The sequence below is a fragment of the Pleurodeles waltl genome, chromosome 12 (genome assembly GCF_031143425.1).
Source record: "Pleurodeles waltl isolate 20211129_DDA chromosome 12, aPleWal1.hap1.20221129, whole genome shotgun sequence".
NCBI classification, from domain to species: Eukaryota; Metazoa; Chordata; class Amphibia; order Caudata; family Salamandridae; genus Pleurodeles; species Pleurodeles waltl.
The window spans coordinates 649,545,357-649,561,115 of record NC_090451.1 but is presented as its reverse complement, the minus strand read 5'-3'; the positions used below and the strand labels follow the sequence as shown (position 1 = coordinate 649,561,115).

The window sequence follows — 15,759 nt, the reverse complement described above, 5'->3', positions numbered from 1 at the left end:
TGACTATGCCAATCCTACAACAAGTTGCAACTGTCCTCCCAACCCTCCCAGCTCACAAACATAAGTACTATCCTCCTTAAACCATCAGTCTTGCCTAGAGCAAGAGTCAAACTACGACACCATCTTTCTTGCATTGCTTTTTCCCTATGGCAAATGGCTTCCCATTCTTGGGAGAAAAAGCCATAATCACAGTGTTTGGTGTGGAGTACATGCTGGAATCGGAGACTCCAGCCCTTAAATTTCCATGTATCACAAGGCCACAAACTGGCAGTCTTGGAATAAGGGTCCTGGTCTTTCGAACCACTACTAAACCATTGCATACATTCAGCCAATTGTTTTTGAGTGTTTGTATGTCTACATTAGAGTTGCAAATGTTGTGAAGTTCCTGAGGGACTCTAGTGCAGGAGGTATTTTTTTGATAAGGTTGCTTGATGTGGTGGTTTAAGAATGTTACTTTGAGGAGACCTGCTGGTGGTCTGTCTTTGAGAGACGCATACGACCCAAAGGATTGAGCGTCAACTTTTGATTCATTATAACAGTGTCATCTTAGGGATTTGAGTGGCCACGGGTGAGATATATTTCATGGCCCTATTTTCGGAACAACATTGAATTTGTTATTGCTCATTTTCAGCTAATTACAGCCCTCAACCGTGGTGAGTTTAGAGGGTTCTGGAAAAGAATGGGTGGAGAAGGGAGGAAGAAAGAAGCAGATTTACTAGTTTGAGAGACCGTGAGTGGTGAGCTACAGCAATGCATAGGAAGAGAGAAATGAAGAAGGGAAAGGTCAGGTAGAAGAAGAGAAAGAGGGAGGCACAAAAGGCATCAGGAGGTATAAATGTAGGATGGTAGACAGAGGTATAGAGAGGTAAAAGGGGTAAGCAATGTATATAGAGAGGATAGCGCAATGGGTAGGTGAGGTACAGAGAGATAGACTGAAAGTGTTGAACTAGGGATAGGTGGAGACAGATGTAGGCTGAGAGAGGACATCATGTCCGGTGATGGGTATTTGAAAAATCTGTGTCGCCTCTGAGCTTTTAATTTTTCTAAGAAGGCGAGGTGGTGCGCTTTAAGGAGAAATTTGTGCATCAGTTCAAATCTCCCAGCAGTACAGGATCATTTTTACTAGGGTTGCAGACGAATTCAGTAAAGGATTTCGGAAATGGAGATGGAATGTAGGCCTATGTAAAATTTCTATTCAAAAGGCGTAATTTCACACCATTGGGAATTTAACATAATACGAAATATGCAAAAATTCTAGCCTTTACGCATTAGACTAAATTATATTCGATTTTTTTACCACAGTAGACTGGAGTGAGCACAACATATCTTCCTAAAGAACATTTTCTTCTTGAACAATGGTATTTCACCTAACATAGGAAATTTTGCATACATTTATGGAAAATTAATCATACTTCTCCCAATAAAATTTCGCACATTTTGAACCCTTCTAGTTTACTGAGCGATGTATAATCCACAGGCCTTTCCAAACCCATCAGCAGTACTTCTTACAAGAATCGATGTCTATTGCAGTGCCTCCAAATCGATAGGACAAGAAAAATCGCCCGGTAGCTCCAATCCTAAATGACTTTGTTAAATAAAGGATTCAATATGTCTTTCTCTGTGTAGTACTTTGCAGAGCATTACACAAAACCAGACTAGGACACATGAGTTATTATTGAAATTAAGCAAGGTGCTAGAACTGAAGAACTCAGTAAATTATGTATGTGCTAAAGATATCCATCCTTCTTTTTTATCAGGTTTTAGTGTTGAATTAGGGAACCTAAGATGTAGGGACTGCTCGCCTGGATAAAAATTGAGTAAAGGGTTTAAGCAGACTTTCCTCAGTTTCACATTTTCCAACTTTGTGAGCTTGGAGAGACAGCTAGAAGGAGACAGTGCTTAATTTGTAAAAGAACGAGTGCAGGTACCCAAAGCAGTGCTCAGAAGCCCACAACCGGCGCTATTAAATGTTAGCGTACCAAGTACCAAGGCTGCGTAATCTCGAATCGACCTCAGGCCTCTTTAATCCAGTACCAGACACCACTTCCCCTTTATATCACTCTTGCAGGTTCCTTCTTTCTCCCTTTGTCAGAGTTTTTCATCTTTATCTTCCTCCCTCTTTCCTCTTTGTGTTTCCCTCTTGCTCTTAGGAAATATCTTACCAAGAAAAATAATTTCTGCTCCCCAAAAATGAGTGCCGGTGCTCCCCACCCCCGGCTCAAATTAAGCACTTGCAAGAGAAACGTTTTGAGAGAATGATTGAATGTTAGAAACAGTAATGGGCAGAGGAGCACGGGTCAGCATAAAATAGAGATTACTTGACGGTCCAAGTACTTAGAGACCTCAATTCATGGAAGCTTCATCTATCTGGACATCTGCCATTCAGATCTCAGACTATCAGCCTCTGTTAAGGATCTGATGCAAGGATTTTCAGATCCCTTAGCAAATTTATATTTTGACAATTGGGCGTTCCCTGTTTCCTGGTAACAAATTCTTATCTGGAGTCAATTTGGCAATCTGGCGATCTCTTGTGGCCATATGTGGTGGTGCCACAAGGTAGCTGCGCCCAGAGGCCGCAATGCAGCACGGGCCATACGTAGGAGAGAAAAAGACACTAGAAAACAAGGCTTCGGTGAGAAACAAAAGTGCTATGTCGAGTGAGAGAGAAGTAGGGTGACCAAATTTTGAGGCGCAAAAACCGGGACAGGTCAGACATAAAAGAAGGACTAAAGACATTACTGTCACTTTTGTATCTGGCCTGTCCAGTTTTTTTTGCGTAGCTTTGTGAATGTGTGCCCATACATATGTATGTATGTGTATACACACACACACACACATTTACAAGACTACATATATAAAATTGGCTATGTCTTGATCTCTCGCCCTGCACCCCCACCCACCACTCTCTCTGCTCCTCGCTCCGTCTCCCTGCTGGGAGCAGACAGGGGACTGTGTTGCCTGACAGTAACAGATAAAATACTTTATTTCATCCTTTGTAAGTCTCTTTAACTTGTGCTTCTCTAGATGATCTGACCTTTGTCCCAAAAACCGGGACATTTATTTAAAGTCCTCTACAAACCGGGACTGTCCGGGTAGATCCGGGACGTCTGGTCACCCTAGAGGAGGAAACAAGATAAGAAGTTACACGGAATGAGAGAGGCAAGGGGATGGAGGAAGCAAAATGCATAGGACAATAAGTGTTGTGACTCACCACAAGCTTTCTTCATTTTTCGAGATATTTCCCTGAGGATGCGAGAGTAGCACAGGACCATGATGAGCAGAGGCAGGAGAAACAGGCAGGCAAAGGTGAACATGTTGTAGAGGGTCTCCTGCCAGTGCTCCTTGAAGCTGCCCACCGTAGCGCACTGCACAAAATGCACCGGCTGAGAGCGGCTCACCGTGCGGAAAACGACGACCTGCGACAGAAGAGACCCACCAAGCATCAGTTAGCAGCTGGCCCGGAGAGCCCCAGGGAGACGAGCACAGAAAGGAAGGCATCCCCGCGGAGCAGTAAAATACATCTAATCACGCCTTCTCGGCGCATCTGAGAGAGGTGTTATGAATGCATAATTAAAGAGCTCATTGTTGTGCATGTTCCTGCATAAACGACACTAGAAACCCGCTCTTCTTCATTTCCATAAAACTTTCATTTTGTGAACCGTTCATCACCGCATCCGTTTTAAGAGCTCCCCTCAGGGCTTTAAGTGGGCCGGGCCTCGCCAGGTCTCGGACCCTGAAGTAATTAAACACGGACATCGAAACCGGTCCCTCTCGGGTCTCATATTTATGTCCCTCACTTTACAGCTAAAAACAATGATGGAGTTCTAAACGAGTTAAAAAACCTTCAAGTTAATCCGTGTCATGTATATGTATATTTCGCATTCTTCACTTAATTTAGCTTCTTCTAAACGTGCTAGATTTTTCGGGATGTTGGGTTTCTTGAACTGGAACAGTAAATGAGAGTTTAAAACAATATGCCAAAATGGACTACATTCTGCTGCAACACCATTCCAAGGTGGCCGCAACTGCACACTATGCCCAGGCCTTGAAATCCTTCCTGGAGCTTCCCATCATAACCATTTCCTTTGAATAGTAGATAATAAGATGTGTGGTACAGAGTTATCTTTGCTATAGTCCTTAAAAAGGGAGCAACATGATAGATCCCTTGTTTATTTTAGGAGTAAGCATTGTTATTTGTAAAATAGGAAATGGCCTTTATTTAAGTAAGGTCTGTGATTAGAAAAAGTGCTAACATTTAAATTATGATAAGTATTTGGACAACAATCGGGCCTTTCACCTTACAAGTTATTCCATGTCTGTCAGCTCACAAATCTAAAATCTAAACCATCTCTTCTACTTTGTGTGAAGGTACAGTCATTAATCCTTTCTACGAATGTCATCGTTGGCGCATGATCAGTGGCTTTGTAAATTCTATTTTATGTCTATCTTCATGGATACATCTAAGAAAACTGATTTTGCACCTTTATGGTTGAGATGTAGCTTCTTTTCTGGTTCTCAACGGAGGGCCTGGGGAAATATGTTTCACTCCACAAGACTTTATCAGGAACAATCTACCTGAGGAGCCTACTCAGGTTTTCATAGGATGCTCTATTCCTGTGATCCTGAAAAACAGAAAGGATCCCCAACAGGTGGTCCTTAAAGTAACTAAGGTTTACATTCTGTTTTAGGTTGTGATTAGCTGTGGGGAAGTTTTATCAATCAAGCTACTATTCCAGTTATCGGCACATGTAGCTTGTGAATCTGACAGCTTTCCTACATTTACGCCCTTTACTTTTTTTTATTGGCAACATTTCCAGATAAATGCTAGTTCTCAATGAAAATTGTTGTACTCACACGATTACTTTGCAATCATTCTTTCTCGCATTCTTGCAACTTGATTGATAATGGTGATCTTTAAATTATTTACTGAACAAAGTCCAGAATTTAATGTGAAACTTCACATGCAGAAAACATAAAGAACCATACGTAGTTATCTTAGTTTTCATGAAAATTCATGAAAGAAAAACATTGCAACTTTGCACCAAACCACTAGTTGTTATATGTGTAATTTCACAGTATGTACATTACACAAATATTTTGGGGAAGAATTTTGTACAAAGATAAACCTAGTTTTGCTGCAATATACAAATGACTTACCTGGGGAATAGCCAGGAAAATGCTCAGAATCCAAGCCACACAAAGCATAGTTTTATTTTTCCTTTTGGCCTCTCCAACGCCAAGAGGATTCAAGACAGCTGATTGTCGGTCCAGGCTGATCACCACTGTGACGAAGGCAGACGCATACATTGCCACAAGCTTAAGGAACATGAGCACCCTGCATGCGAGGTCTCCGGCATACCACTGCACCGTCACGTTCCAGATAGCGTCCAAGGGCATGACAATGAATGTGACCAGCAGGTCCGCCATTGCAAGGTTGATGATGAGTATCCGGATGTGGGACTTTTTCCTGTGTTTGTAAGTAATGGTCCATAGGGCTGCGATATTGAAGCACGCTGATGACACAAAGAGGATGCAGGTAATGGCCACTCGAACCTTGGCCGCTGTGGAGAAGGTGGGCAACACAAATGATTCCTCACTAGGAAAAGTGATATTATGTTTGGGCAATGGTGCAACCTGGTCTTTTGTATGTCTACAGCTGTGATTTCCACCTTTGACCCCGCACATCATTGGTGAGTAGGTGGGCTCATTTACCTTAATAAGGACAGTGATATTCATTTTTGATGCCTCCTGAGATGAGTGTATTCTATCTTGCGGTCATTTCTTACCACACAGACTCCATTTTGAGACAAATCCTGGTTGCATGGAATCGGATCATTGGGAATGTTGTGTTAGGCTTCCAATTTTCTCTGGGTTCACATAAATCATCAAAACAGGTGGGTATCTAGAAAACCTGTGCTTTGAAAGAGCTCTTTGTTGAGCCAAGATCCTCGCTGCCATGATTGATCACTTACACATAAGTGAAAGCTCAACACCGGAGAACAACAATGACCAGCACAGTTGTCAAGATTGTCTAAGCACTTAGACCACTGGACACATTCTGCCCCTTTAAGAGTGTGCTGATGGAAAAGTTAGGTTTGATGCATTTAGACACCCTCAGTGTGAAGCCCCAAAACACCAGCCAAGACACTGAGATATCATTAAACGCTAACCCTATGAGACAGGCATTGAATCTACCTCCTGGCAGTTCTGCTGGGGCTCCATTATCACTGTAGGCTTCTCTGCATCAGTAGTTTTCTGAACTGGAACTGTTTGATTGAATATGAACAGCAACAGCAATAACTCTGAACAGCACTTCCCATCTATGTCATAATCTGACGAGTCATAAAGTCATGTGTTCTCTGAACCTTCCCGCTCAATACTCATTTTTTGACTGCTGCACTGCGGTTGGTCCTAAGTGTGCCAGCAGCTTCCAGACAGCATCACCTCAGAGATTCAGCACAGCTCTGCTCATATCACTGTGGATTTGGCTCTCTATAGCTCTCCTCTGGTGACTCACTGGCTGTTCAGTACACAATGATCACTGGAACAGATGATGCACCAAAGAACATCCCCCGGGTAGCTCAATTCCTTTCCATTTAGGATTCCAGGACCGCCTGGCTTTTCCGAAAACAACAACTCCTGCAAATATCAGAAATGGCACATGTTTAGGCACACAACCACAGATCGTGAAATGTTCTTACTGCCCAATATTCAATTACAAGACATGTAAAATACAGCAAGGGGTGCATGCAGAAATTCACAAAACTAGTGACTATGCCAGAAAATCTATGCTGGAGCCTAACAGTGGTGGAAAGGGAAGTCATTTTGTGGTCTCTGCAGTGCTGTGTTCCATGCATACATTTTGTAGCCCCCTGAGGTGGTGGGAAAGCTACAGGCATGCAGAAGCACAAACTCGTAAACTTTCCTTTTTAATTGTGGCTGGAGTGTTAGTGGGTATATTATGAAGAACAGTGGTTCTTAACCTTTTGACTTCTGTAGACCCCCAGTTAATCATTATCGGAACCCAGGGACCCCCGCTGAATCATTATTGTAATATGGGGACCCCCACTTAGTCACGACTGGAAGCCGAGGACTCCTGCTTAAGCATTTGCCATGATTTGAACTGCAATACAATAGATAAATAAAACGTTTAATCATTTGTGTATTTGTTTGATGAATGCATGTTTCTGTATTTTTTAATTCTTAAACAAATATTAAAAAGACAAGATTTGTAGAGCACCATTTGACCTTTCCTAGACCAATAGAGGCCACTTATCCCCAGACTACATTCACTTTAATGCACTTGCACTGCTCCTTTAAATCACTCTGCGGATACTAACTTAATTTGTAGTCTCCAATTTCAAATTACTTCATTATTGCTGAACATTTAAAATTTTATAAATAAAGAAACAAAATGTACAATGGTAAACACGTTGAAAATGAAATGATAATAACAGATTATTAAAGCAGACACAGGTCCCTTGAGAAGGCTTCACAGACCCCCTCGGGTCCCAAGACAGCAGCTTAAAAACTACTGACATGGAATATATATGGAACAATAACAGGAGACCAAAAAGTGGTTCTGATTCCTGAAGCCCAGGGAAGGTTCTCACACTCTCTGGTCTGGATATTGCCTATTGGACAATGCAGTCTTAGGTCAGTTGAGTACATTGAGTTAAGATTGCACTCCCTGTTAATAAGATTGGGTGTTGAAAATATGTGTAATTTGTTCTAGAGTAACTACGCAAAAACGTGTTAAAAAAATAGGTGGAATTATGTCGAATTAAGTGAAAAGCAAATCAGACCTTTTGTGCTACATTTTATTGTGGAATGCATTCTTGTTTTAATTTTTTTATTCAAAGATGAATGTTGTGCTAAAAAAAAGTGCAAAAATCAAAAGCACTGCAAACAATAGCCTCTCGCGTTCTGCTGTTCGTGGTAAATGTTTACTGCAATTGGTGTGTTTCGCAGTAAATTTGGTACATCATTACACAAACTGTGTAACAGCATGATTTCGGGAATGTGCCATAGCAACGTAACTGGAAATTCCTCAAATTACGCAAATTATGCCAGCATAATCAAAGTTTCACCCAGGCCTTCTTTGTCTTATATTGTACTCTGCATTTTAACTTTATTACATTAGCTTAACTTTCCAAAGTCTGCATTGGACTAGAACAGGAACTTGAGTGTGTAAAGCTTGCTGGATCACTGAAAATTTAGACAGTGATCCAGTCACAAATCATGATTGCGCTATGACCTTATCATATGTGTCTAGGTTCTATAGCGGACTGTCCACCATTTTGAAATCTCTCTTCCCTTACTCCTGCCCCATTTTGTAGGAATCTCAAGATCCAACAATCATTCTAAAATGTACAAGGTAAATAAAGTGTAAATTCTAGTTTTGTAGAGACAGTTAGCTAAATCCTGTAAATTTCAGGTGTCACAGACAGCTGCCGTTCCTCCACAATGGCAGAGGAGCGTCGCACCACTGGCTCAGAGCCAGCAGCTAAAAAATGAAACAATATTTTATTATCGTTTTATTTTTCAGCTGCTGGCTGGGCCTGTGTGTGCAGGGAGGTGTGGGGCAGGACCATGGGAGGAGAGGTTGAGTGCACTTAAGTGCTCATGTCAGTTTGGCCGGCCAAACAGACAAGCGCACTTAGGTTTCTCCAACCCAGCTGCATTGCACAGCCGGGTTGGAGAAACAGCACAGCCTCCCATGCACTGTCTGAGCAGCAGACCGAGCAGCTCAGACTGATTCTGGTGCCACTCTCTTACTAGGTATAGCATGAGAGCTGTGCCAAGATTGCGCAGGGAGCCTGTGCTGGTGTCCCAAGGGCTGCTGGGACACCATCAGGAGCAGGAATGAAGAAGAGCGAGGTGGCCGGGGCCAGGACAGTTAAATATATCTTTTTTTTAAAAATGTTGTCCCTAATCCCCCATCCCTCCCATCTCAGTCCCCCTCTATTCAAATTGGCAGTGGCCACCACTGGTCACAGATGATACTGGGAGAAACAAAATTTAAATTTCACTTGGAAAGTTTTACAAAGTGGACACATTTCACTCTTGATAAGGTTTTCAAGGTTATGTAAATTAAAGCTTTACTATCTGAAGTATTTTCTCTTAAAACTTCTTCTTGTGCTCGAATTCTTCCACACTAAGGTAGTGCACACTTGTAGGTATTTCTGGGGGTCTTTGTAGTTGTATGCTTAATGAGAAATGCATGTGACACAAATGCACTGTTTAGATAGCTGGTGGGTCTAAAAAAAAAAATGCACATATATCCTCTGCCTTATTCGGGCTGAAGTGCAAACTCATTTCTCTCTCCTTTCTCTTTTTTCTATATTCTCCCTGCTTTGCTTCCCTTTCTGGACTTGGTTTAACGTATGGGGGTAAATCAAGCAATGTTATTCAGCAAGTCTACTGTCACATGACCACCAGGTACAGGGCTTAAGCCATCTCATAAGACCACCATATTTAATTCCAAATGTGATAGATAGTTACAGACATCCAGATGAATTAATGACTAAATGGGCAGACAACTAGTCAAACAGAAATACTGAGAAACATACTAATGAGAGGTGGACGCACCAACATATGGAGCAGCAGGCAGATGGATGGATTGGTGAACTAACATGCTGGACAGACACTCAGATGAAGGAATGGACCAAAAAGGAGTCTGTTGGATGGATGGATGGATGGATTAACAGAAAAACAAACAGGCAGACAGGAGGATGCACAGATGGGTGAACAGAACATCAGATTGATGTATGGGCAGACGGACATTTGGAAATACACATACAACAGATGGCTAGTCTGTTGTACAGAGGACGGACAGACAATTGGAATTACAGACAGACAGACTATCTTTGAAGGATAACAAGCCTGGATGATTGAAAAAGTAAACTCCAACCAATTGATTTGTGGTTAGTCAGTGGAGAGTGGATCTCTACACTGTTAGTGTATGCAATATAACAGGATATATGTATCTGTCTCTCCAGAATCCAGATGATTTTACTTCTGAGGCAGGAGTTGGAATGAAGCTATCAATGTGCAATTCACATAACCAGTTTTTTGTTGAATTTCATTTTACCTTTTCAGACCAATTACATTTGAACTCTAAGCTTTAAGGATATATTATCCATTTCATAGAAGGATTCGGTTTGCAAGCCTATGTTCATGTCTGAGCTTTCTTAGAAACCATTCCTTTAGAAAATGCTTACATTCAAATAAATAAATACATTTGGGGTGTGGGGCATTTTTGTTCAGAGGTTTTATGCCACAGACATTAAAGAATGGCTAGACCAGCACCAAGGCTCAATAGTCTTGACTCCACCTCATGCCTTTTTCTTCCCCCACCAGGCACTCCGTACTTGTTTATTTAGCTCTCTCCTGTTCTTTTTCATTCCTGCTTTCTCCCACTGTCAGTCTTTTTCTGTCTTTTTCTTCTTCCTTCTTTCCCACTTTTGTGTTCAAATAAAGCACTGCATGTAAAGATGTTATGCAGCTAATACAATCAACCTGAGTATTCTTTGGTGTTTGTTTTCAGCATCTTAAGTCACAGAGTAAGGAATATTAGCTCCTGGAGCCAGCCGACCTCACAGCCCAGCTCTCTTTGCAAATATAGGAACAGACACAAGACAACAGAAAAGTTTTATGGGGTACCACCACATGCGTGAGATGTAAGCAGGGCCTATGTTCGTCAGAGGAGTTATGGAACAGGACTTGGAAAGAAGAGATTGAACACAGTTTCCTTCTCCTACTTGAAAGTATGAAAATGGCCACTGACATTTATATAATATACGGTAGAGTAGCCTACTTTTCTGCACTTCTAGCTTGTGCACATAGAGCTTCCTGCTGTTGTGTAAAAATGAATAGGCACTGAATTGGAAATTGTATTACATAATTTATCATTGTAAGTGTGAAATCATGACTCATATCCACTGCATAATCCTTTGTGGCTCTCCATAACATAGTTGTGCTGAGGTAGAAACTTCTGAGCAGATTTCAACACTTTGTTAGAGTGCAAAGTCACACAAAGTTATGCAAACCAGTGAAAACTGGTTGTAAAGTAGTTACTTTCCAACTCAAATTTTATTTTGTGCTGGAAAGGTTTCTAAAACTACTGTAAAACAATGCTGTGTGCTGTCCTTTGGGTGGTGTATTGGTGTTCCCACACTACCTTGCCGTATTGTTTTACACAAAGGCTTATTTACTAACAGTGGTGGACAATGCTTTGCACCAAAAATAATGCTGCTTCCTCAAAGCAGGTGCTAACAAGGAGAAATCTTTTTATTTCTCCTAACTTTTCCCTTATTACATGTGTGCTGCACTGTACAGCAGACATACAAGGTAGGAAACATTTTAAAATGTGTGAAGGCTTATACTGGAAGGGCTCTCTTCAATTTCACTTGGTATGTGTGTGTGTGTGTGTGTGTGTGTGTGTGTGTGTGTGTGTGTAGGGGGGCACTAATGATGGGAAGAGATCTACAATGCAGTATCTTAACAGAGATATCTCTGAGGTGCTCTCTCCTAGTGCAACACATCACAGCAACTTTAGCTGATGCACTATATGGTGCTGTAAAAGGGTAAATCTCCCCCTTAATGCTTCAATAACCCTTTCACCCTCTTCTTATAATATTCCAAAAGCAACATTTCAGCAGAATTCTCTAAAATGCAATATTGAATGCCCAACACCTCCATCAATAGCTGTGGGCTCAGCAATAATTATGTTCTCCAACGCTGCAACTGGTCATGGATTTTCTTGCAGGAACAGTGGACAATTAATTGATCTCTTCAATATTGATCAGCCACCTGTTTGAAGTCACAAGATGGAGCTAGAATCCTTAATGGGGCTACTTATCTGTATATGGATTTCTATGCCTAAGGAGTCTGATTGAAAATTTGGGTCATCCTACCACAATTCTGAGCCGAACTTTAAAATGGTTCTGCAACCTTTTTTTACTGCCTGCTCATGTTCAGTCCATTCACATGCACTTTGCACCTGTTGAAAAAGTGTTTGGAGCATGCCTTCGGCTCGCATGCACCGCAACCATAGGTCTTACTGCATGCAACCTCCTCCAAACATGGGCGGTCATTATGAACACAGGCGGTCCGGATCACCATGCCGGCGGTGGTGGTAATTACCGCCACCGGCATTGCGGTCCGGACCGCCATATAATGTTCACATGGAGACCGCCACAGGCGGAACTCCGCCACCGCCAGGCTACCGCCGCCAGGCAGCCTGACGATGGCAGAGTTCCTTATCCGACAGATAAAGAACCTGTGTTCTCCCAGCCTTTCCCTGGTGGTTTCCCCCGCCAGGGAAAGGCTGGCGGAATGGGTGCCCCGGGGCCCCCATGCACAGCCCCGTCACGTATGTCAGATATGCGCGACGGGTGCTGCTGCACCCGCCGCACTGCTACATTCTCGACGGCTCCATGTGGAGCCGTCGGCAATGTCCAGGCCCAGCATTCGGCTGGGCCAGCTGGTGGAAACACTGTGTTCGCCCACTGACCCAGGGGAATGTTGTTTATTGGGCCGGCGGGGTCATCAACAGGCTTGCGGTCTGTGTTTAGACCGCCAGCTCAGAACTCAGCAGGAAATCCCGCCGAGTTCAAAATGAGGGCCATGGTGTAAGTTGCATCACAGCAGATATGCATACAGTATTGCGGTAAGCATGGGCAGGTTTTAATGTGGAAGATATGAATAGTTACCAAATTTACACTTCTCCTACGAGTGCCAGGAATAAACAACCAGCAGCACTCTCATTCAACGTTCAGGTCAATCACATTTGGTCTCATTAAGGGACGTATGTTAATGGGATATCCCTCAAAAAGGAGATGTCCCATCCATCAAGCTCTCATTTCCTGTTCCTCACTTACAAGTGGGGAAAGACTGTGTACAACCGTGGAACGCAGCCAGCTCCACCTCCAGAAATACCCTTCTATTCACATGCAATAATGGCAACACAGAGGTAATACTGTGTAAGGGGCTCCTCCCATTTCATTCACTAGAGCTTTTTTGTGTGCCCAAGAGTGGGTAGAAAAATGATCAAATGTCTCCCATGCTCTGGATGAAAACTTATGTTTTGTGTGTGTGTGTGTGTCACTAATAGTCTTCATGTGGTTCTTTTTCTTATGAAAGAGATAGGACGTGTGTAGACATGAAGAATACAATTAGAATCTATGGGGCAAGATAAACACCTCAAGAATGAGTTATTTATTGCTAAAAGGTATCAGAACCAGTTTAGTACAAGTCAGATTAAAAAAAAAAAAACTGTAGTTCAGCAGAGAGATTCAACCCTCCTTAGTGTGGAAAAAATAAGCAGGCTGCCATAAATATCTCCTCTCTGCTGATTGCTCTCCTTTTAAAAATACAGAGCAGAAGAAGGAAAAACCATGTTTAATTCTTTAAGGCGCAGCTGTAATTATGCTTGGTGACCTGCCTTTTCCCTTGGCTGCTGGCTCCGGCAGCATTCATTGTCACGCCAGAACTCAACTGTAATAGGTTGTTACAGCTGAGCGGCTGATTGTTGCATTATTACAGGTGAACAGGTGGTGCATAAATTGCATGTAACAAAGTAATTGGAGGCGGGTTCATATACAGGCATTGCAGGATCCCATCTATCTATCTATCCATCTAAGTTTACATTTGTGTCACATTAGGCATAGTAAATTTAAACCTACTTATGTAAGCTTACCTTCATGTTATTGTGGTACTCAATATTTGTCTAGGACTATGTTGTTCTACGCAATCTTCTGACATGTGCATCATAACAGTGATCAATATGTAGCAGGCACGCAAAAATTGATTACGCCTTTTTGTTGAATTATGCCTAATTCTAAAAGAGGATCCTGGTGTTATAATTTTTTAACTATCCTTATTATGAAACAAATCACATTCTGCTGATTCTGTACATCAGAGGCAGAGATAAAGTGACATCTCCCATGGCAGATAAACACCTGGAGCCCAGGCATGCTCTGGCATATTGATGTTTATGGTTTTTCATCTCAGCTTCCATTTCCAGGTCCAAGGGGAGCATCTGCATAATTACACAGAAAGTTGACATTCAGATGGTTTGTGTTTATTTGTTAGCATAAGCCCTGGTGGATCAGATCCCCTCTATTACAACTCCCTCCAGGGATGCTGTGAGACGTATTAGTTCCGGCAGTGTTATGGTAATGTTACAGCATCTCCCAGTAGGATCCTGGAGGGATATCATCAGAACACGTTTTTGCTCTTTGATGTCTTCTTACAGTAGAGGACCAATCATATGCAAATCCGTACACAGTCAAAAAGGGTCACTTCATCTTGAGATGCTATTCCACAATTCCTGTCCCTGGAATAAAAGTTACTTCAGACAGTTTCTCCATCTGTGAGTTTTCTTGGTGAAGAGTTTCTAGAGCCGCTGTTACTTGGCCTACGCTAGTATTTGATGACCCAGTAATCTAGAGTATGGAACCACCAGTGGTTAGTCTGAGGGGATGGTTGCAGGTGGGGCCCAGCGGCACACATTTTTGGGGACGAATATGTATATTTGAGCATCAGATTCTAGCCAAGAACAATAGATAGAAAGGCAGTGAGAAGTAGTAGGAAGGAGACAGGGTGAAGGAAGGGATGAAAGAACACAAAAGAGTGAGACAAAGGCACAGGGAGTCTCTAGTGATGGGGAAAGGGACATCAGGTAGTATTATGTGGAATAAAGTCAAGGCAGCCTTCGTATTCAGCAACCGAGATGTTTGGCAGGACCAGCGGTGGGCTTCTAGACAAAACCTTGGGCCCCATCACTTATTAGTTGACAAATTCAGCACTGGCAAACCCCATCATATTACCCTGCAAAGTATCCCTCCTCCACTGTTTAGTTTGGGTCCACTTGTAATGAGGTCCTTTGTGCTTATTTTATGCTGGTGGTTGGCACCTGCATGCATTTTTGAGAACCGGGTCTATTTTTCTGTCACACTTTGACCCTGAGCAAAAGGAGGACCGAAAAAGAACAAGCATTTCCAATGCAACGGGTCTCGGGTTTGCTCAAGTTAGAGCTATTAGTGTTGTAAATGCCTAACTGGACTTTTCTTGCCACAAAAATTGAAAATGAAAAAACAAACAGTTTACATAAGCGAGCCGATTCAAAGCGCCACGGCAGCCATGAGAGTGAGCGCAAACGAGAGACACAAAAGCAAAAATAAGTTAGCTCGCAGTCAGACGTATCGGCAAACGTGAAATTATCCATGTAACAGGGTCGGTGGCAAAGGTGGTAACAAAACTGCCCCAAGGAGGGACAAACATAAAGCATTTACCAATGATGGCAAAGGATTTTTGAAAGGCAAGCCCATGAACGAGTGAAAGTGATGGGCGTGCGGTGGGCGTGGTTAAAAGCCTACAGATATATTATAACAGACCAGAGCACCTGCGTTCGACCTATGGAAAACCTTGACAAAGGAAGTGAGCATTCATAAAATCCACAAGAGCGTAATAGGGAGACAGGAATGTCGGGTGATGGAAGAAAGAGGTATGTGGTGGAACCAAGGCTAGTCACTTTTGGTATTTGGTAGCCCTGTTATTTAGCAGTGTTGGTCGCAAGGTCCTATGAAAAACTTTGGGCCTCTGCACGCTTATTGTTTTCAAACAAATTAAGAATTGGGCCATTAGATCAAGGTTATCATCAGTTTCACCTGGCAACAGTGGACATCTTCTAGACTGTAACAGTTTGCCCAGGAATGTACCTGGAGTGAACTGAGTGAGACAATGAAGTCTCAC

At 42.4% G+C, this 15,759-nt stretch overlaps 1 protein-coding gene across 1 annotated transcript in view; it reads right to left on the bottom strand.

The window, feature by feature from the left end:
* The window catches only part of LOC138268530 (uncharacterized), a 237,413-nt gene that overhangs the window by 124,253 nt on the left and 97,401 nt on the right, over positions 1–15,759 (bottom strand). The window contains exons 2-3 of the mRNA XM_069218253.1: positions 5,158–6,639; positions 3,212–3,416 (exon numbers count right to left, since the gene is read on the bottom strand). Of these exons, the coding sequence (XP_069074354.1) occupies positions 3,212–3,416; positions 5,158–5,736 (784 nt within the window). The 5' untranslated portion in view covers positions 5,737–6,639. The remainder of the gene's footprint in view (positions 1–3,211; positions 3,417–5,157; positions 6,640–15,759) is intronic.